We start from the raw sequence: 23,521 nt of genomic DNA on the forward strand, positions 1-23,521 counted from the left end.
TTCATGATGTGACCTTAAAGGATTGAAATATGGCAGAAGTTCTTTTTGACTATTAAGAGGTAATGGTAATGATATAGAAAATTATACTTTTTATATAATCATATTACACCCTCAATATTATTATTTTAATATTTTTTTATGTTATTTAATTATTAATTTATTTTTTATTTATATTTAAATCATCACATCAGAAATTTGTATACAACTCTATGATATATTATTATTTTAATATTTTTCCATGTCATTTAATTATAAATTTATTTTTTATTATATATATTTATATCTAAATCATATATATAACTCTCCTAATTTTTTCAATGTATCATTTTTTTAAGAGGTAATCACATCTGTTTATATATAATGAGATGTCATTAGTAGAGTCATGAGGTAAAAAAAATTTACAGTAGTATAAGGTAATATGCAATAAGTGGTGGAGACATCATCATATGGAAAGGGGGAAAAGATAAAAAAGTGTCTTGTCAACAAAAGGTAGTAATAAAAGATTGAAGTTTGGTGGGGACTCAAGCAGTTGTCAACTTTGCAAGATAAGTGCATAATTTGCACAGCTTTAGCTGTTGCCCCAAGATTGCCACACACTCATGCTTGATGCCAAGTTTGACTGTTTGGAAGTCCTTGAATATATGCATTTTTCATTAAAATGTGTGAAAATTGATTTTTTAAAGTAAACAGACAATTAATATATGCTCTTGAGGTCTTTTTGGCTAGGGAGATGGACTTCAATTTTTAGATCACTAACCAGTGTTTTAAGTTTTGAACAGTTTGTGCCTTGGAAAACTTTTTGTAAGAAACTGTGAAGGATCAAATCATTAGTTTGATTCATCGAATTACTAACAAGTAATGGAATAGCAGCAGCCAAAACTTAGTCGTGGAGAAGCAAGTAAAATAGTAACTCGGGCGTATAGATCATTAGCACTCAAATTGCACAACATACTGCAATGGATATGAGTAAACCATCTTATGCAGCAGCACTTCTATTTGACTACAGAGATTGTGTGATAGAATAAAAACCTAGTACTACAAATAATATACAGGACCGTCATTATTTGTAACTATACAAAGACTATATTTCCATCAGGCATCTTATAAACATCTTAAGCAAACAACCTGAAGGACAGTAGATTATTGAAACCTACAAATTTGAGGCCTTTTGCAAGACAACTACAATGATCTCAGTTGGGGTTGTGATGATTGTCAGATGGAGTGAACATTTTCTTTATGGCCTCTTCCTTCTCATCAATGAAGTTAAAGAAGTTAACAACAACCTGGGAACAATGACTGCCTGATGGTTGTTCTGGGGACGAAGAAGCAATATCCTTTTGCTTTTGTTTGAAGCGGGCGTATTGCCGAATCATTAGCAGCAGAAACAGAAAAAGTGCAGCAAGAGAGACAACACCACATGAGAGATACAGGCCCCAAAAGCTAACCAAGTGAAGCTGGTCAGGCTTGGAGTTGCTTGTCCTTTCTTCAGGACAGCCCATTTTACAGAACCACTTCTCATGTATCATATGAAGATCCCCATTCTCAGAAAGTTTCAAAATTGCTGTAGACATGTCAAAGGCAAAAGGAGATTCTCTTTGAAAAGCCTGATGTATTGTTACAAAAATGTCAGTAAATGCGAAATATACTATAGAAGATAACTAAAATAACAGAATGTTAATGATGTCCACTTCTCCAAACCATGTGACCAAAAATCCAATTACGGACTGCTGTATAAGCACTTCTCAATGAACCATTACATGCCATATCCAGCAATCCATTGAATCATAAAAATACCACAAAGATATAAGCCTTTGTTTCAAAATGTAGTTCTAAGAATTTAGAAAATCATATATTGGACAAAACTTTTCTTATTAGATGTTTTCCCATTAAAAACATACTCCTATTTAAGTCTGGTTTAAAGATAGAAGTTGTTACTACAATCTATATTATCACTATCCCGAGGAAATCCGTAGCATTTAATTTTTATCATATATACTATATTGGCCATTTTGATATTCTAGTTAGATGGCCACTTACAAATCCCCAACTGCTTTTTGCGAATGGCTGTCCGATGATACCAAAATCAGTTTCTTTTGACAGAAATAACTCAACATACGGAAGCTCATCGACGATAGCTGCCACCCCTCCACCAGACGGTCCCTTCTGCAGTGCTAAAGCATATTCCTCGGGGGAGCCTAGTGGAATAAGCCTTGATTTTGATACATAAAGATTATCTGCCAGATAGCTGTAAGCAAATGACCCTACTTGGTATCCGATCGGCCAGTTACTTCCAATCAAGCTCTCAATTCCTGTGATGGGCGATGAAAGCTGCTCCACTGTAAGAATTGAAGTCAAGCTAGCTGTATAGCTAGCCGTGATCACCATCAATAGAAAAAGCCAGACTATCATCACCATTTTAGAAAGGGAGCTTATGGTATCTTCCTCTGATTTCGTGACAAAGTGAAAGATTATCAGAAAGCATAATAAAGATGCCACAGATATCATTCTTCACAATATAATAATGAATGCCAGAGAAAAAATTCATAACCAGTCCGGTTTTTCTTTGTTGATTTTACATTTAAACAATACAATATACTGCAAATAGATGCAAAACTGACTACGGATATGATATACTCAATTTAACATGTTTATGTGTGCATACCATACGTAAAAGATACCAATGGTCTAGCACTGTTGAATGGCAGTACTGTTAAATAAATTTTCTATGCAGATGTTACAAATATTTACTTAGTGCAAGACTGATATTGACTGATAAAATAAACATTATAAAAAGGCACACAAAATTAAGACTAACAACAAACTAGCAATTATCTAAATCTTATATACATACATACATCTATATACATATACATATATAAAGAGAGATAGAGAGAGAGTTTACTATTAAAACTAGCAAACAGAGAGGAAATGGATATTAGCGGACATATTATTTGGTTGGACACATTGAACCCATGGATTAATTATATGATGACCTATAGAAAGAAAAAGAAAACAAAGGAACTACTAGACTTTGGAGCAAGATGTTTTCTTACGATTTTTCTTAAACAGGGTTGAGAGGCTGAACCTGAAAAACAACAAAATCACAACATGGAGTTAGAATCTAAAACAAAGGATCAAAAGTGGGGCACCTATTGCTGCATCAAATTCAATAAACTAACTGTAAAAGGTAATCATATGACGCTAGAAAGGCTTACATTAACATTGTTACAATTTGCTTCTTAGGAGGACCACGGAAGTCATTGTTGACTCGGTGCTCAAGAATCCATATAACAATTCCAATCACCAAAAATGAGGCAGCAGTAGCACACCACATATCTGCTGTAAATGGTTTGAGGAAGACCCAAGCATTTGATCCTGCTTTGTTGATAGGAGCCACTATGACAAGGCTAGATGATGCAAAAGGCTGAGAAAAATCAACAATCCTTGTACGGTTTGTCACAATTGCAATGTCTCCTACAACAGCATCATATACCTAAACAATGTTCAAGGATTACATGGTTAAAAAAATCAATATTTAAATAAGTAATAAATGTAAAGCAACCACTGAAAGTAAGCTCCAAGGAATTGTCTTATAATGGATAAATCAAGACAACACTGAACAGAAACCAACGCTGATTACAATTTTTTCAATTTATGTTCCCTTGAAGAAGAAGGTAAAAATTTGTACAAACTTTGGAGCAAGAAAAAACATAATACTATTTCATCCATCAGAACTTTTACTTATAGCATAGCTGCTTTTTTGGTAAAAACACTGTATGTCAACTCAGAAAAACAATTGTAACCAGTTAAGTAGATACATATGAATTAACCAATGTTGAGAATGTTTTATTTTTTCAACATGGGTATCACTTACATTATCAGCAACCCTTTTCACAAGTTCATCATAATTGGGATTTGCTTTACCATTCCCGAAAGGCTTGAATACAAAGGGAACTTCATATGGGATAAAATCTAGGGCTTTCTTGAACACATCGATGCAATACCCCTGAATTTCATGACTATTTGGCACTTCAGTTACAAATTCAACAAAACTTGCTCTTTTTGGCACTCCAATTCTCAGTGGCTTGGTATTATCAGCAATCACCCAGCCACGTGGTCGATCTGTCTTTCCACCTGGCCAAGTAATGTTGTCAAGCTTCTGATCTTTGGAAAACCTGCTGTGTTCCTTTTTTTTAAGAGTCGCAGGGGGTACAACTGAAAATCCAGTATAATTAGACCAAAAACCAACCCTAGTAATTCCCAACTGATTGACATTGATAATATCATAACCACCACTTACAATATTTCTATCAGAATTAAACATAACTTGACCACTCACACCAGTAAAATTTGATTGTAATAATATCTTGACCAGATCAGATCCACCAGTGAAGATTTTGAGTTTGTCAAGCTGGACGCCAATTCCTTCTGTATGAGATAGCTTATACTTATCATGAAACATGAAGGTAAAATTATTTACTTTGATGAACTTATCAATTGAAAGTGCAATTGCCCAAACCGTGTCATAAGCAGAAAATCCATAGGAGTTCAAACTAGCATTTGTCAATCCATCTCTTTGCCTTTTTGTCCACCGAGAAACGAAAGCTCTCTTTTTCCTGGAATCCAAAATGTGTTGACGAAGACCAACAACCCCTTGGAGAACACTGAAAGAGGTCTGATTCACTGGGGATAATGAACCTATCGTAGCTGAGAGCCAATCCGTGACAAGCCAGACATAATCCTTGGCTATCATTTGAAGTTTATGGGCAACAGAAAAAATTCTCAATCTCGGATCAGGGTTGACATGAACAACATAAACACGAGGACCAAACAATTTGGATTGATTGAGTAAGTTGGTGATTTCATCCAGATCAAACTTAATACTCAAAGGCAGTTTATAAGAAATTTTTAATCTCCTCTTTTCAAGTTCATCACTTAAAGCAGATATTCCATTTCTACCATAATCATCATCTAAGAATACAACAATGACCTCTTTCCATCCATTAAAGTCAATTAGATCAGCCATTGCGGTCATTTGTGCCAAGTCGCTTTGCGTTGATCGAATAAAGAAAGGAAACTGGAGGGAGGACAGGGTTGGATCAGTGGCAGCATAGGAAACAAGAGGAACTTGGAGAGCATCAGCAATTTGAGAAACTGTGTGAGCTACGGCAGATGACTGGGGACCAATTATGGCTGCAACCCCTTTCTCAAGTAACTGAAAAGCTGAATAAACAGAATAGACAATTAAGAAATGTAAATTACAGATACCCCAAGTTAAAATTTGGAAATTTTACATCAATGTTTATGCATAGCCTTGACCAAGCCCTGCAGCAGACCAATCCTAAGAATGCACCAAGTAAGTCTTAACTAAGCACAATACTCAAGCCTAGTTCCTCACCATAGACTAGCTCACAGCACGGGCCAACCACTGCAACTAGTTTATCCTACTACACAATTATTATAGGCCAAGATCCAAGAGATTCTATTCTAGTGCTCCCGCACATCACATGTGACTAAGGTGCAAGATAAGCATCACTATCCTTCACGTGAGAAAGGCACCATACGCGCCAACGCTTGAAAAAGGTGGGAACAGTTAGAGGACATACTCCATAGATATGTGCAATCCTCTCCTTATCACACCAGGCTAGCCAGTACGTGATCTTGCTGGGATTTCATGAGTTTTTAACCAACTTTAAGACTCCTCTCAGTGAATGTGTTCTCTAGCGTGAACAGTTTATAAAGTTAGGTTCCAGTTAATAATAAAAGCAGTCAGCAAAACGAGGAAACAACATAAACTGTAACCTTGGAATATGATAAGCTGTCGCTAAAAACCTAAACATGGTGTAATCATCAGAAAAAGATGCTACATCATAGTATCAAAAAGGCATATTACCAAGCATGATTAATATTCATAAAAAAACAAAAAAAAAAGTTTATGCTGGCAGAGAATTTAAGATGTAAGAAGTCAAATTTAAGACGTGAGAAGTCAACAACATAATAACTAACAGATTCAAGCTTAAACCTAGAAACAGCTAAAGGGGGAATCTACTCCAGTAACAGCAGCAGCAACAACAACAACAAAATTGATGAGGTTCAGGGTTGGCACCTCCAATTGATCCCAGAAAAGCATTGCACATGGCATCCTTCATTATCAAGTTGAGTTTGGTTCCCTTGAGAACTGTGGGGTCCCCATTGACATCAGAAACGGCCATTTCCATAGCTTCCTTCGCAACTCTACCTATGACCGAATTGAAAGCAAAAACCGCACCAATGTTCACACTGGCAGGCCTTGTGCTGTGAGCAACACCACATATCCAAATCCATGTCACAAGGTGCAAAACCATGAATTTCTTCATGCTTGACCCAGAATTTCAAGTGACCACAAATTTCTTCACCGTAAAGACCCGAACTTGCCGACACCCAGCATCCAAAACAGCAAAAACATAGTTGAAATTGAAGAAAGATTACACTTTGATCGGTGCCCAGATGAGTTTAGTTGAAAAAGCAGAAGTGCAACGATTCCCTGTAGCCAAAAGGTTGTTGGGGTGAAATTATAAGCATTCAATTCAACCCATTCACTGGTATATAAAAAGGTGTTATTATTCCACTTTTCAAAGAGATTGGAAAATGATGGTTGGAGAGAGAGAGATACATACCACATATATCATTACTAAAGAAGAAGATTAATACAGTTTAAACATTAAATATTCAGAAATTAACGACTAATTATTTTTAACTAATTACAGAAATTAACGACTAATAATCTTTTCCAATATTCGCAGAAGATAAAATAGCTTATCTTATTAATTTATAATATTTGTTGACCAACTTTTTTTAAAAAAAAGAAACATTTTAATAAAAGTAGTTTACGCAATAGTTAATTTGGTGAGAATCTAACAAAAGAAAGAATAAACAGTTTGTCAAAAGGTTTCTGTATAAAGAAATAAATGTAGTGCTTTTCAAATTTTATTAAAATAAAATATGAATAGTACTCGTAGATAATAAAATATGTTTTAAATAACGTGTTCGAAATTGCTATATTCCTAGCATTTTTTAAAATTTTACAACAAAATATAAAAAATATGAAGAAAAGAAAGAAAAAGTATAAAAGAATAATACACAGGAGAGAAGTAAAAAAAATACAGATTATTATAAAAAAATTGTTGAATTTATAATATTTTTTATGAGAATAATGGTAGTTGATAATGGTAAGTGAGATTATTTCACATAAAAAAAAAATGGTAAGTGGGATGAACTATGTGTGAAAATGGGACACCTGTGAAGGATGTTTGAACACAGGATGGTTGGTAGAAAACATGACTCCGACAATGATGTCAATTTTTCTTCTTCTTTATTATGCAAAATATATAAGTTGTCTTTTACATTTAATATAAGAAACGTGATTGAAAAAGACTTTAACATGAATATAAGTTGTCTTTGTTCTTGTCTTTTGAAAGAAAAAGTTGGACTAAAAATTATACATTTTCTTAAAATATATCAATCAATTTTTATAAAAAAAATTAACTGATAGATATTGTACATTAATAATATAATTAAAAAAAAAAACATAATTTCAAAACCTAAACCCAAAAGTTATAGTCGATGAACAACACTCTACGTAACTTGTCATAAGATGAGTGGTAAAGGAATAAAATACTTAAATTTACCCATTTTTGTGTAGAATCAATTCTTAAATGATCATAATAATGATAAATTTATCGTATTATAAATTTAAGATAATTTAAAAGAATATGTTCACTTTACACTTACTTATTTATAAAAAAATAAATATTTTAGTAATCTACCTTCTATTGTTTTAGAAAACTAAACAATTTTTAAATGTGTGGAAGTATATTAATTTTCTCAACTTTTTAAATTTATTAAAAAATTACTGATTTTTTTAATGTAGACTTACCGCAAAATTGTAGTGTAAAAATAATTGGGTGAATGGTATTTTTATCATGTGAAATTGATTGTCACAACATAATAAATTAAAAGTAAAGAATTTTGGCATCTCTAATTTTGTAAAGAAGTTATAAAATTTCCATAAATCCATTTTTACAACAACTTTGGTGAATTTGGCTCTTAGGTAAGTTAATTATCACCTACACCTTTTCATTTTTATCATTGGAGTCCAACAAGAAAATCTTCATCAACCCAATGAAAAGATGAATTCATGTTTATGCCCAATTAATTATGATCTCTCATTAATACATAGGCACACAATTTTTTCATCAACGATCTAAAAATATTAAAGACACTAAGGGTGTGTTTGTTTCCATGAGAAAAGAGGGAAGGGGTATTTTTTGTGTTTGTTTCAAGATTTTTTAGGATGAGGAAGTGGATGGGAGAGAGGGTGAATGATTTTTTTCATTCTTCACAAAATAAAGAGATTTGTGGAGATTAATGTAGAATTATTGTATTTTACCAAAATATCCTTATGCATATATTTTATTACAATATACAAAATTAAATATTATATAAATTTATTTATTACTTATAATTTCAAAAATATTTAATTAAATTATTAATAACAACATATAATTATAAATAATAAAAATAATAAAATAAAATTATAATATCAACAATATATATAGTTATATAAAATGACAAATAAATATAATAATAAATATTATTTTCATAAATTTTTAATGTATTTAATAAATTTATTTCAATTTAACACAAAATATTTTTTATTATATTTTTTAATTTTTTATGAAAAAATATAAATAATTATGAATATTGTATATTAAAAAATTCAAACTTATAAAATAAATCATAATTCATTATTTAAATATTTTTTAATAACCAGGATAAATTTGTAAACTTACAACAAATCATCCTTATAAATCTACTCTATCATCTCTCAATCCAAACAACTTCACATGTCCTCACACATTCTCTATAATCCTCACAAATCAAAAGTTCTTGCAAAAGGACAAACCTCAAGTGAGTGTACGAAGCTCAATCTAAAAAACTAGAACAAAATTGTTCTGCAAGCATATATATAGAACAAAAACAGGTTAATTCACTATGCAGTTCCTTTGTCATTGGAATGTCAGATCTGCTTTATCTTTTTGAGCTCCTTCACTCCACTTATCAAATCTTCACAATATGTGCTCACTGTTTTCTGTTCCCAGCAGGTTCTACTGCATAACTGTTCCCAGCAGGTTCTACTGCATAACTGAGCCACCTCTGCACTTTCAGCATCTCTTTGCATCTTCCAGTAATCTTCAATTTTGAACCTGTGGCAACTCCTTTTTTACATCCTGCAACCAGTGAGAGAGTTGTATTCCATTTCAGACATGCAAATCATAGTCTCAGAACTCTTATAGTTATATACTATTCTTATTATTTTAATGTGTTAGGTTTACAAATAAATATATATAATAAATAAGAAATTTTATAAAATGATATAAAAAAGTATTAAAATAATAATATTAAAAGTGTAATGTGATTGTAAAAAAAATTAAATTGTGAATATATCATTATTATTTTTTTAATTCTAGGGAGACATGATGTACTACTATAAAATAACACATCTCATATGAAAAAAATATTAGATTGTGCAAAATTATTACATTCTTACTAATAATTGATTATTTAGAAATTTTTGAATGTGTCATGTAAGCAGTGGATACCAAGTGACTTTGGACTTAGCTTTTTCCTCTCTGTTAGGATAGTAGGTAAGAACTAAAACTATTTTTTAATAACTACCGTGGGAGATCTCAGTTTAACGATTAGTTTAATTTCAAGTATATACATACAAATTTTACCTAATAAATTAGTTTTGCAAAAATACATTAAGCTTAAATTTATTTTTTATTATTATATTAGAGTCTGTTTTAAAGAAATTTATTAAATTTATCATATCATAATCAATCATTAAGATTTATTAAATTACTCACGAATATTTAATTTTATGCACAAAATATTCATATTCATATCCGTAAAAAGTTTTGTTAAAGTTTAAAAAATTTCATGAAGCTTAACAAAGTTATTCTTACTTACTTTTTCTGTTTCTTTCTAAATTTATAATTTTAATGACACAACAATAAAAAAAATATAAATAATATATTTTCTGCTTTTTGTTATTGTGAAATATTATAAGAAATGTGATTTAATGGTTTTTTTTTTTTTTGCAAAAATCAAACTATCATCTAATTATTTTATATAAAATCTCTTTTCAAAAACCTTAATTATTGCTGTTGGCATAGGTTTGTGATTGATGCAGTATTGTGTGTTTTGGTTGCTTTTATCTGGTGAAAAAAGTGTGCAAACTAGTCTCATATTATAAAGATTTTATGCTTTTGTAGAGTGGTAGTCACTATGACAAGCTACTTTATTTTTTATAAAGATTACTTTATTTTTTATAAAGATTACTTTATTTTTTATAAAGATTGAAACAAACTCCCTTTTAAGTGTTCCTCTTAATTTATTTACTTATCCTTTACTGAGTAAAAAGAAATTGTTTGAAAAAAAAATTTTACCAACAAAACAAATAAATTCACGAAACAAAGATTATTTTCATACCACTTAATCTCTATAAGTGTGGTCTTTGAATTGTCTTTTACCGCAAATCTCTTTAGGCTGAAATGAGTAATTTTAGGTTTTGAGAGTAAAAGACGAGGACATGGAGTGGGAAGATATTTCATAAAGAATTATAGTAAAGGACGAACTTCTAGGGTCCAATAAACTTGTAGGGGAAGGTTTATATATTCAAAAATATTATTTTGACAACATGCTTCACCCTACCTTTAATAAATATTAATATTTTAATTATTTATAAATTTTTTATTTTAAAAATTATTTTTATATTTTGTATTTTATTTATATTTTTATTAAAGAGATTTTTTCTTTTTTAAATTTTTTTTATTTCAAATATTAATATTTTGTTGTGTGAAAATATTCTAATTAGAAGGAAATTTAGGGAGCTTGAAGAAAATTGTTTTCTTTATAAATTCCTGTTTGGAGACAAACATTGCCTTTGAGAAATATTTTAAAATGGCAAAACAAACCCTGATGAATCATTGCCATAATACAGTCAAACTTAAGTAACTTAGGGGCAAAAATGGATAGCTGTTCAAATATAATTGTTACATGTCACAACACACATAAAATTAACTGCGAATTATAATAATAATAATGATAATAAGGTGTGTGGCCCCTACAAAAACAAGACATCCTTCAGTTTAGTACTGGCTCCTTCTTGTCCTCCCATATGCTCAACCTCTTGGCTGCTTCCTCTACCTACAATACACAAAATTGACTGTGACATCAAATTCCCCATTTCCTGTATTTTTTTAAGAAAACCAGATGCTCTTTTTTTACCTCCTTATTCCAGTCCGTTCTAAATGTCACCCAAATTAGGATAACAGTTTGCATGGCGGTGCCACCTAACATTCCCAGCCATATTCCCTGCCAAATCAAAAAAAAAAGTTATATGTTTCTACTGAAATGTAGACCACTTTTTAGAAGAAAAACAAAACTAATTAAAATGCACATGCATATAAAATAAATAAAGAAAGAAAGAAAAAATAACACACATGTACGGAAAGTGTAAATGCATCTCTTATATATCTGTAATCCAATATCACAAAATTTGATCAGTTTTACAACAATTATAATAAAAATCTTATTAAAAAATTAATTATTAGATAGTTGACTCACACCATTTATATTAAACTCGTAATTAAAATTCAATTTTTTTATCCTTAACATGAGTTTTATCTATTAACAAATTGATAAGTCATTTTCCATTGACCATGCATACATAACCATACATACATAACAGTATATTGGGTTATAGGTCATGTGTACTTAGTTTTTCATTTGGTATTAGAATTAGTGTATCTAAAGTTAAGAATGTTTGTTGAAAATACATCAGTCTACGATCGAATAAGAACATCTAATATCTTAAGAATATTATCGTAAAATCTAAAAAAAAAAGGTTTAGCTAATTAAACAATTAAAGTCAATTAGTTTTAAGAGATAACTATAATTCTTTATAATAAAATATCAAACTCCTGGACATTAAAAAAGAATGAAGATTTAGATAGGTCTTTCTCTCTGGTTTTCACACATTTCCATTAAATATATTTGTTATAAGTTAGAGTAGCACAGTTATCTATTTTTATTGTAACATTCCCTTTCAATCTAATTCCTATTTGACATGTTGAAGGAACGAGTTTATTACCACCTAAAGCAAAGAATTGTTTGTAAAATAGACATGTTTAAATATTTAACATTGTTTCCTATTTATAACACTGATATCTACATAATAAAACGTATGGTGGATGCTCAGAAATAGCTAAAAGTATATATAAATTTTCAAATGGAAAGGCCACAAGTACGTACCTTGGCACCGAAGTCAAAATAAAAGCCTAGAAGCGAACCCAGTGGTAAGCCAACTCCATAATAACAACCTACGTTTACATAAGCTACGAAAGCTTGCCAACCACATCCAACAGCCACCCCTTCATTCATACACGAGATAGGTTAAATTGCATGCAACAGTAAACCAAGAAGATTGTGCAGAAGAGTTACGAAGAAAATCTTGAGAATTTTTAACAATGATGATGTTCAAAGATAAACTAACAATCAAACATGTTAGGCCTCAGTAAACTGGTTGGTGAGAAATGAATAATTGAGTATTCACAATCATACCTGGCTCAGTTTTTTACTAAGGATTATTCATCAATTTGTTTGAACTTGAAAAACACAACGAATAATTCAATTTACAGGCATAAATATGATTATGAAGTAATTAATATTAATTACCGGATAAGACGGGCTGAATGCCATTGAGGACAATAGAAAGAGCAAGCAGTGGGCAAAGATCTGAAACTGCAGTAGCAACCACTTCACCCTCTGTGAAGGCATAGCTAATGACATCCCTAAATACAAGAACCGCCACTGCTGCAATAACTGATATCATGAAAGAAACCGCTGTCACCACCACCACCGAAAAGGACGCTGATTTTGGATTTCCTGCTCCGAGTTCGTTGCCCACCCTCACACTGCATTCATTATTAAATATGAACTCAGCGTTTTTATAACTTTCTACACTTGAAAAAGCGCCAAAAACAAAGATGGTTCCTGCTAGGTTTGATTTAATTTATCTATATGAAACTACATTATAGAAATTTTGTAAGACGTAAAAAGACAGAGAAATCTAACCTTGCGGCGGCGTTGAATCCAACAGAGATCATGAACACCCATCCAGAAATTGTGGTACTGCAATAACAAATAGCTGTTAGTGGATCACTATCCAATTTAGCAATTAGGAACACAAAAACTTACAATTGACACTCTATTATAATAATATTTTTAATTGAAAAATAAATTAAATATAATTAAAATATTAAATTTTTTGTATGTGAAGTGAATGTTTGCAACTATGTATGGTGTTAACTTTTTTTTTCTAACGTAATTAAATATAATTAAAATATTAATTTTTTGGTATGTGAGGTGAATGTTTGTAACTATGGATGGTGTTAACCTATTTTTTCTAACGTATTGTGTCTTGATATATTAACACCTAAATTATAAAAATATATATTTCACACTTTAATAAATTCATATTTTATTTATTTTTATTTTATTTTTTAATTTAAAATTATTATTATAAACAGTGATAAATGTATGTTATTTACTGTTTACACAGTATTAACAAAACTTTTCTCAAACATTATAAACAAACCAAATCCATTACTTTAACTTTTATGAACTACGTATGTCTAAATAAATTCTTAAAATGCGTTATATATAACATTAGATTATAAAAAATATTTTACTCCTTTTAATTATTTTCAAAATATTCTTAATTATATTGATTGTCGTTTTTAGTTTAAAAACAATAGTAAGAGAATGCATTAATATTGTAGGCTTTTTATAGTCTTCTTATTATGAGAAAATAAAATGAGAGTTTTGTTCTTTACTTTTTATAAATAAAATGACCATAAAGTTGAGATATTGATGCTTGTTATTAGATTTGTAAATATCAAAAACTAATTTTAAATTTAAAGAAGAAAAATTAATTTAGTCATTAAAAAAATACAAATATGAGCATATACTGAAAGCGCAACTGTCTGGCTTGAGGGAACATAAGTGACTTCATTTCCATTTCAAGGTTGATTGAATTGAGTTCTTAATTTACATTTTGGGGATCTTAATGAACCATATTAGTTTTTTAATACAGCACAGTTACTTCAACTTGAATGTAAGTTTTTTAAAACATTTTATTTTATAAATATATTTTTTAAATTTTTTGGAAAAAAGTCTTCATTTAAAGAGAAAATTTAATTTTTTATTATTTTCTGATCTAAGTTTTTATTTAAAATTCATAGTTTTAAATGAAAAGGTTACCAGATAGAAAGGGAATCAAGGGCCAATTCAGGGTGAGGAAGCAGGCCAGCGAGCAGCACGACAATTTGAAAATACCACGTCTCCAAACACAGCATAACTGCGGAAGCTGCAGAGAGCTTGAAGAACGCCGATAACCCAGAAAATGCCTGCCACGTGAACCCCTGCCACGTCGTCTTGCACCTCGGGCTATACACGATGTACACGTACTGAGCAATCACGATGATCCACCACGACAGGCTCAGCACCAGCGACGCACCCAACAGCCCCATCCCAATCTTGTACACCGCCACCCAGCTCAGCAACAGGTGGACCCCCAGCGTCACCGCTGAGATGTACGCGCTCGGCGTCACTATGCTCTGCGCCTGCAAAAACTTCTGGATAGGGAAGTTCGCCGCGTAGGCGAAGATCTGAGGAATCAAACCGTACACGAAGAGCGCCGCCGCCGCCGCGATTTCCTCCGACTGGCCGAGGAAAAGTAAAATGCGCTCACTAAATGCGTATATGACCGTCACAACGATGCCGGCCAATGAGAGAAGCACCGTTGAGCGCTGCATGTACACGCCTAGCATCCCGAACTTCCGCGCACCGTATGCTTGTCCGCATAGCGTCTCAACCGCACTCCCCATTCCCAACTGTATTCAGTTACATGTCATCAGCCACTGTTTCTAAATTCATTTTTAGTTCATCTATACAGTTCCTCATTTGTTCTTCACGCGGGAGAATCCTTACTTTTCTCAACTTGCTACTTTTTCAACAGTGTCTACTCAAAAATAGAAGTAACATATCCATTGAAAATTCACATTTCTTCTCTTACAACTCTCAGTATTACTATTTTAATTATTTTTTACATCATTTAATTATAAATTTACTTTTTATCATGTATTTTTTTAAACTATCGTAGAATAGGATTAGGAATATGAAGAATGAAGATACCATGAGGCCATAAGCGAAGACTTGGATGCCGTTGTTGCCGAGGGCGGAGGCAGCGAGTTCAAGGTTACCGAGGTGGCCGGAGAAGATTTGCGTGGACATGGACATGACGTAGTTGATGAGGTAGACAACCACCGCAGGGGCAGCGAGGAAGAAGAGGAGCCTGAATTCGACGCACAAGGCAGCCCCCACACGGCGGAGGAAAGGGAGGGTGTCGTCTGTGAGAATTCTCTCAAGTTCCCCATTGGAGCCATGTTTGGAATTTGAGCGAGGAGTTTCCTCTACCGAAGAGAACAATCCCAAGAGCGGTTCCGTCTCCATTGAACCCATTGATCTTAATAATTAAAAAAAATGAATAAATAAATAAAATAAGTGAGAGCAACTTCAGAGGCTTTCGATCGCGTGTTTCTCTCTGTGGGGTGTTCTGCTGTGTTTATACAAGGCTTGAGTGGTGCACAGTCCACGTCTGCGTATATTATTATATTATGTTTCACAAAACTTATATTGCAAACAAAATATAAACTAAACATGCTTCTTTAAAAAAATATTTAAAAACATAGTAAATTGATTAAAATAGATAATAAATAATGAAATAAATTAATTAAAGTAGACAATAAATAATGCAATAAATTTCTCTGTCTTGCTTTTTTTAATAAAAATCCATTTTTAAAATTTATTAATAAAATTTAGTTTTTCACTTAACATCTTGCATTATTTTAATCTCCTCCTCCTTCCTCTACTCAACTCTCATCCACACGGTATATCTACCATTCAATTTTGAATGTTTTTTTGTTGAACTACCAGTTTTGGTGGTCAATAAATAATACATATATTTTCTCTCTTTTTTATGGCATTAAATATCTCATATCAAATACTAAATAAAAATTCTAATAAAGACTGTATTTTGTTTTAAATTAGGATGTCTTTAAAAATACTGTGTCAGAAACGTTGATATTAATTTTGAAGCTTTAGCGGAAAGAACTGATACCCACAACTTTTGAAAACCAAATTCATATCAAATGAATTTTTTTTTCCTTAGGCTAAATCATTAGTTTTGTTTTGTTTAATAAAAGTTCAAGTTATTACATAATTATTTAAACATGATCTGCATCTTTATTAATACGCATAGCGATTTTTTTCATTGACTGTCTACTTTTTTTTTACAATATTCATTATTATTTGTTTGATTCCTACATTGTAGAAACTCTTAGAAAAAACAAATTGCTATATAACTCAAAGGCATAAAAGAATGCAAATAAGGGAAAAATAAAAATTGTTAAAATTAGTATATTTGCAATTATATACAAACATGTTATTAACCAGAAGTTAATGTAAGTTTTTTTTTAGAAGGTAATGTAAATTTATGACATAGATGAACAATGTACAAATAAAACAGGGTTTTTGACTATCATGGGTCAATTTTTTTTGCTTTTTACCAAAATATTGGGGTCCGTTCAAAAAAAATTACAAATTTAGGTAAGTCATGCCAATTCGGCACGACTTTATATGCACAAATCGTCCCAATTAGGCACGACTTCTGCTCTGTCATACTGAAGTCGTGTCAACTTGGCACGACTTCTGCCACGTCATAATTTGTTTAGTTCTAATTAATCTCTTCTCATCATTACTTGTTCTGTAAAATCATTACTTCTTCAAGCTATTTATTTTGCAAATTCACAACAATAATTCTCTATTTATTTTCCAAATACAATAAATTTTCATTTATCTATTTATTTCCAAGTTCAATAACAGTTTTCTTCATTTTTTAATTAATCAAATAATCAAGTTATTGTATTACATTACCGTCAAACATGATGCATACACGATTATCCAATTTTTTGTTCCTTAAAACTAACACTCTTAGAAAATTATGTATCAAATTAATTTTTAACATTATATAACTTACTACCCAATATATAAACAATAAAATTAAAAAAACTATGACGTGGTAGAAGTCGTGCCAAGTTGGCACAACTTCAGTATGACAAGGCAGAAGTCGTGCCTAATTGGAACGATTTGTGCATATGAAGTCGTGCCAAATTGACACGACTTGCCTAAATTTATAATTTTTTTAAACGGACCCCATTTTGGTAAAAAAGCAAAAAAAATAACCCCATCATAGTTAAAAACCCAATAAAATATATATAATATTCTTCTGAAGATAAAAATACATATGATGACTAAGTATCAATAAAAGTAGCATATATTATTATTAAAGAAATTAAAATAATCACAGATGTTAGTGATGGAAAATACTTTGTCGCTCTCTACTTGTTTGAGTTTTTGCTTTGTTCCGTTCCTGTTGTTGTCGCCATTGCTGTTGGTCTCGTGTCACTCTTTATCACCACCGTTATCTTCACGCACAAGGTTGGTGGTGTTTTAAATTTTTTTGAATTTCTTTTTAATGTTACGAATTTGTTTGTTTTTTATTTATTATAATTTGTATATTTAAAATTTATATTATTTTTTGTTTTTAGTTTAGAATATAATTATTAAATTATTAGATGGTATATATATATATATTATTTAATATTTATAATTAATTTAATGATTTTTAATTTGTATATTTAGTATTTAACATTGGAGTGACTTCTGGTTCTAATGCTTAGACATTTAACCGCTATCTCATAATTATTTCTCGTATGAGGCTCTACATTTTGATTAATTCAAGGGTTGATGTGTCAGAGGTCGATCGGAACATGCTCTGGGAGGATGTTCAGGTAAGCTTTACATTATTATCGCTATAATCATTAGAAAAAACAAAAATACACATACATGGACTAGTTATATCCATACCAAAGTAGAGAGAGGTTAGAGAGAGAGAGAGGGAAAGGTAAGGTCTTTTTCATGGCTGATACTTCGTTTTTCTTCACTAACATTTCGCCTGGTCATGAAGAAAAGGAGCTTTGGAATATTTTCCAAAGATGGGGAAGAGTACTTGACGTTTTCATACCCAAAAAGCTTAATTCTAGAAAACAACGCTTTGGGTTCGTAAGGTTCCATGGGGTGAGGGACGTCTGCGAGTTAGAAAGAAGGTTGGATGCTATTTGGATTGGGTTATGGAAATTATGTGTGAACATAGCCAGATACCGTAAGAAAGAACAGCCAAAGGAAGTGCGTAATTAGAACCGGAGGGTGGAGGGCTCTAAAAAGGTTTGGAGCCAGAAGGAGATGCACCGTTAATTCGCATAAGTGGTTATGTGTGGGAGTGCGAGTTCTTCTCCGGGAAAAAAGAGTGACGGTGAACAGAAGGAGTTCGAAGATGCTATACCTTGTTTTAAGGCCGAGGTGGAGCCATCCTTGTGGCTTGAGAGTTGTTTTATTGGGAGATTCTCGAAACTGTCCAATTTTCAAGCGGTTAAGGAGAGTGTTGTGGTGGGTGGTTATGGTTCGCTAAATCTTAGTTATCTTGGGGAGAATTTTATGTTGTTAGCTGGTGATGGTGAGACTTCTGTTGCGAAGATCATTGATGGTAACAAAGAGTGCTTTGGGGATATCTTTGATTCTCTTGTCCCTTGGGATAATTCATTCTCTGTCACTGGTAAAGTTGCTTGGGTTCGAGTTAGGGGTATACCATTGATGTTTTGGAATAGACAATGCTTTGAACTTATTCGGGCATTAGTAGAAAAGTTAATCGAGGTGGATGAGGCAACTGAGGCACGAGAGACCCTTGAATTTGTTAGATTACGGATCAAGATTCCAGCGGGCGGGAGTGCAAATGTGGTAAAAAGTATTAATATTAATGATTATCGGTGTCAGATTACCTTTGAAGAAGATATGTACTATCCTTATTCTCAGCTCGGTTGCAATAAGTGCATGGAATGGGGGCAGTTGTCTGAGGGGATTTCTGAGGCACGCTATTTAGTCACTGATGATGAAGGTGTGAATGAGTCCGTGTTCTCGGACCTTGGAGGAGAAGGTGATGGAGTTAAGGGCAACATAGATTTATTGGAAGATCCAGAGTTGGTAGAATATTGTTCTAAAGTTGGTATAGACCTAAAAAAGGAGGAAGTGCCAGTGTTGGGAAGTCAAAACAGTGAGTGGGAAAGGTTGGGAAGCCAAAACCGTGCATGGGAAAGAATGGAGGTGGGCGGTGCACTTAATGGGATCCAAAACCACGTGTCAGGTGGAGTAAATGAGGGTAGCTCTGGAAAAGAGGGGGGGTGGTCTGATGAGTTTATTTGTGTTAGGTCAACCTTGGCCCAAGTACACTTGGTTGGTGGGGCGGAGCAGTCACTGGTTTCAGACCCAATTGTAGACGTGGCAGAACATGTAGGACAAGAGTCCAAGCGGTAACGCCCTAGTTGGTACGACAATCAGCGACGACACGGTGTTGGTATCTCTTGCTCCAACAACGACGGTTGCTCTACCTACGGAGGGGTATTCGAGCAAAGTGAAGATGAAGGTTGATGGTGACACTGTTTTTGTTACGTCAACGACAACAGAGTCGACGCCAATTGGGCACCATTTGGGTGCGTCGCCGTGTGACGAGGTGGCAGTGAAGCCCGTTTACAGAGACGAAGGGTTCGAGATCGTAGGCGGACGAGGAATTTTTTACGGTGAGTCTGTCGGTGGTTCGTCGGCGGTGGGTGGCTCAGCTGAAGCGATGGATAGAGGGGAATTGGACGACGATAACAGGAGCGTCGAGAAGGGGTCACTAAGGGCGATTGAGATGGTGTTTTCGGCGGAGGCAACAGGTGGAAAAAGACTTGGCAAGACATTGTTTTCCTCTAAAACCAGCCTTAAGAATATGGGGAAGAAAGTTGTTCCTTCTTCGTTGGCGGGTAAAAGGTTAGAAATTGTTGTCTCATCTATTTCTGACAATGATGTAAGGAACTATAATAATCGTTATTGGCTGGAAAATAAGGAATCGGAAGCCCAAAAAATTTGGAACATTGGAAAAGATCTGGGGGTTTTCGTTTGTTGGGAAGGAAGAAGTGGTAGTAAAAAATCTGCAAGCTTTGGAAGCTCGGGACAGAGATAACATGTTGCTCAAAATGAAGGAGAGTGTAGTGTCTGATGATGAAAATAATTAGTTTGAATGTGAGGGGGTTAGGAGGAAGTAACAAAAGAAGATATCTAAAAGAGTTGATTTTCAAAGAACATGTAGGAATGGTGTGTATTCAAGAGACTAAGTGTTCTGAGTTCGGAGAAGAGAATTGCTTCAATATGTGGGGATCTAATGAAATAGACTGGATTGAAAATGGGGCTATCAATAATGCAGGTGGGATTATTACATTATGGAGAAGGAGTTGTTTCCAATTATCAAGTTCTGTTAATGGGAGTAATTTCTCGATTATTGAAGGAGTATGGAAGGTTGGTGACGGAGTAAGAGTAACTATTGTGAATGTTTATAGCTCAGGTTCTTTAAAGGAAAAGAAAGCGATTTGGGATGAGATTAATGCTTATAGAGCATGTCAGTTAAACAGGATCTGGTGTGTAGTAGGGGACTTCAACTCAATCAGAACAAAGGAGGAGAGGAAAAGTTTGGTTGTGGGTTCGAATTATAGTAGAGAAATGCGGGAATTTAATGAGTTTATTGAAAAGGCTGAATTAATGGACATTCCGATGGTTGGTCGGAAATTCACATGGTACAAACCGAATGGTACTGCTAAAAGTAGAATTGATAGAGTCCTAGTATCTAAGGAATGGATGGAGGAGTGGCTGAATAGTAAGCAGATCGTACTTAGTAGATCTGTTTCAGATCATTGTGTTTTGGTAATTAAAGACTCTTGTCCGGACTGGGTTTGAAACCTTTTCGCAGTCTAGATGTTTGGCAAAAAGACAGCAGATTCAGGGATTTTGTTCGATGTAAATGGCTTAGTTATGAAGTTCATGGTAGAGGTTTGTTTGTGTTCAAACAAAAATTGAAGAAGCTAAAATTGGATTTAAAAGTATGGAACAGAGAAGTGTTCGGCGATGTTAATCTGACAGGGGAGATTTTAAAAAAGAAAATCGAGGATTTAGATGCTCGAGATGATGTTGGAGACTTAGATGAGGAAGGCAGAGTGGAGAGGAGGTCTTGGCTAGCAGAACAAAATTAAAATGCTTTTAGACAAGAAACGGTTATCCATCAGAAAGCTCGTCTTAAGTGGTTAAAAAATGGTGACCTTAATTCAAAGTTTTTTCATTCGGTTGTTAAATGGAGGAGGGCGAGAAACGGAATTAATGGACTGGTTGTTGATGGTCTTTGGAGTGAAGATAAGGAGGTGGTTAAAGGTAAGGTCAAAGACTTCTTCAAGGTCAGGTTTGAAGGTGTTGATGGGCTTCAAGTCAGGTTGGATAATGTGCATTTCAATTCTATTTTTGTTGCTGATAATGAGATGTTGGTTAGTACTTTCTTCGAAGAGGAAGTCAAGGAGGCTGTTTGGGATTGTGATAGCTCGAAAAGCCCTAGTCCGTATGGATTTAACTTTGGGCTCATTAAGTTTTGTTGGGAGTTTATTAGAGATGATATCCTACTGGCCGTAAACGATTTTGCTAGAGTCGGAAAATGGCCTAAGGGGACAAATGCGTCGTTCGTGTGTTTGGTCCCTAAGCTGGAGAATCCACAAAATCTATGTGATTTCAGACCCATTTCTCTGGTTGGGTGTCTATATAAGATCATATCGAAGTTGCTCTCTCTAAGGCTTAAAAAGGTGATGAGTAAAATCATTGACTCGAGACAGTCTGCGTTTCTTGCTGGTAGGGGAATCTTGGATAGTGTGTTGGTGGCCAATGAAGTCTTAGAGGAGGCAAAAAGGAGGAAGAAGAGCTGCTTATTTTTCAAAGTGGATTATGAGAAGGCTTATGATTCGGTAAGACGGGATTTCATCAGTTATTTGCTTGAAAGATTAGGTTTTTGTGAACAATGGATTGCTTGGATTAAATCCTATTTGGAGTCTGCAACGGTATCTGTGTTGGTTAATGGCATTCCGACTAAGGAATTCGTTCCTTCAAAGGGTTTGAGACAGGGAAATCCCTTGGCTCCGTTCCTTTTTCTTATTGTAGCTGAAGGTCTAGCAGGAGTGGTAAGGAATGTTGTCATGTCCGACTGGATGGAGAGTGTGGAGGTTGGGATGAATAAGGTTAAAGTTAATATGCTTCAGTATGCAGATGATACTTTGTTCTTCTGCAAAGCAACTTCCAAAAGTGTTTTTTGTTTAAAAACTATTCTGAATTGTTTTGAGCTGGCTTCAGGTCTAAAGGTGAACTTTCTGAAGAGTAGTATTGGAGGTGTGGGGGTTGATACTTTTACGATCAGATGTTTTGCAAAAATGCTTAATTGTGATGTGATGAAATATCCTTTCAAGTATCTTGGGATGTCTATTGGGGGGTGTCACAAGAAGGAAGCGTTTTGGGACAGGGTGGTTGAGAAGATAAAGGAAAGATTGGGAAGATGGAAAGGTAGAATTATTTCGATAGCAGGGAGGATTTGTCTGATTAAATTCGTTATTTCAGCTATCCCTTTGTTCTATATGTCTTTGTTTAAAATTTCTGCTATTGTTGTGAAGAAGATTGTGAAAATCCAAAGGAATTTCCTGTGGGGTTGGAGGTCAGGTGGGCGAAAGATTGTGTGGGCTTCTTGGGAGAAGGTGTGTGAGCCCTGTGAAACTGGTGGTCTCGGGGTTATTAATATTAAATTCTTCAACATTGCTTTGTTGGGGAAATGGATTTGGAGGTTGGGTTATTCCAAAGGTGGTCTGTGGAAGGAGGTGGTAGAATCCAAGTATGGGGGTTGGAGAAATTGGGCGATGGAGGAATGGGGGAGAGAATTCGATGACCGTTTTAGGTGGAAAGTCGGTAATGGGAAGGAAATTAGGTTTTGGGAAGATAAATGGGTGGGGAATTTAGAGTTGAAAAACAAATTCCCAAGGTTGTTCTCTCTATGCGGGGATAAAGATTTGTTGCTGGAATGTTGTGGGGTCTGGGAAGAAGGAGACTGGAGTTGGAAGTTGGAGTGGAGAAGAAATTTATTTGAATGGGAGAAGCCTCGGGTAGGCCAACTTTTTGAAGAGATTAGAGGGTTGAGTATTGTTCCGGATATTGAAGACTCGTGGGTTTGGAGAGATGGTACGTCTCCTGAATTCTCAGTTAAATCGGCTTATAGTGTTTTAAGGGGACATAGTGAGGGGGATTTGTCAAATTTGTACAATTTTTTCTGGAGTATTAAGGCTTTGCCTGCGGCCCAGGTTCTGGCGTGGAGGGTGTTAGAAAACAAGATTGCTACTAAAGTCAACTTGGC

The 23,521-nt window shown here is 33.7% G+C and overlaps 2 protein-coding genes across 3 annotated transcripts; both read right to left on the bottom strand.

Moving 5' to 3' along the window:
• Positions 1–899: 899 nt before the first annotated feature.
• On the bottom strand, positions 900–6,672 carry GLR5 (glutamate receptor 5). Of its 2 annotated transcripts, none has more exons than XM_068644101.1 (6): positions 6,107–6,672; positions 3,875–5,223; positions 3,216–3,493; positions 3,054–3,085; positions 2,038–2,444; positions 900–1,604 (listed from the first exon to the last, which is right to left on the bottom strand). In XM_068644101.1, the coding sequence occupies exons 1-6, from the start codon at positions 6,354–6,356 to the stop codon at positions 1,191–1,193; spliced, it is 2,730 nt and encodes a 909-aa protein (XP_068500202.1). In that variant the 5' UTR covers positions 6,357–6,672; the 3' UTR covers positions 900–1,190. The 2 variants fall into 2 exon arrangements, with proteins under 2 accessions (XP_068500202.1, XP_068500203.1); XM_068644102.1 differs by having other exon boundaries at positions 3,875–5,720; positions 6,107–6,555.
• Positions 6,673–11,030: 4,358 nt separating this feature from the next.
• On the bottom strand, positions 11,031–15,706 carry LOC137835547 (protein DETOXIFICATION 40). Its single transcript, XM_068644103.2, has 7 exons — positions 15,301–15,706; positions 14,368–14,999; positions 13,180–13,236; positions 12,781–13,019; positions 12,358–12,476; positions 11,332–11,418; positions 11,031–11,250 (listed from the first exon to the last, which is right to left on the bottom strand). The coding sequence occupies exons 1-7, from the start codon at positions 15,625–15,627 to the stop codon at positions 11,188–11,190; spliced, it is 1,524 nt and encodes a 507-aa protein (XP_068500204.1). The 5' UTR covers positions 15,628–15,706; the 3' UTR covers positions 11,031–11,187.
• Positions 15,707–23,521: the final 7,815 nt, after the last annotated feature.

Source organism: Phaseolus vulgaris, chromosome 5, assembly GCF_051622355.1.
Source record: "Phaseolus vulgaris cultivar YP4 chromosome 5, ASM5162235v1, whole genome shotgun sequence".
Classification (NCBI taxonomy): domain Eukaryota; kingdom Viridiplantae; phylum Streptophyta; class Magnoliopsida; order Fabales; family Fabaceae; genus Phaseolus; species Phaseolus vulgaris.

Bases quoted from the DNA above. Each gene is read 5' to 3' on its own strand.
- GLR5 (XM_068644101.1), bottom strand. From the start codon at position 6,356: ATGAAGAAATTCATGGTTTTGCACCTTGTGACATGGATTTGGATATGT. The intron at 5,224-6,106 runs GTGCCAACCCTG...CTGTTTATTCAG, and splicing joins TTTTCTGGGATCAATTGGAG to CTTTTCAGTTACTTGAGAAA. The intron at 2,445-3,053 runs GTAAGAAAACAT...TCACGAAATCAG, and splicing joins AACCCTGTTTAAGAAAAATC to AGGAAGATACCATAAGCTCC.
- LOC137835547 (XM_068644103.2), bottom strand. From the start codon at position 15,627: ATGGGTTCAATGGAGACGGAACCGCTCTTGGGATTGTTCTCTTCGGTA. The intron at 15,000-15,300 runs GTATCTTCATTC...AACTGAATACAG, and splicing joins TCTTCGCTTATGGCCTCATG to TTGGGAATGGGGAGTGCGGT. The intron at 11,251-11,331 runs GTAAAAAAAGAG...TGTGTATTGTAG, and splicing joins GAACGGACTGGAATAAGGAG to GTAGAGGAAGCAGCCAAGAG.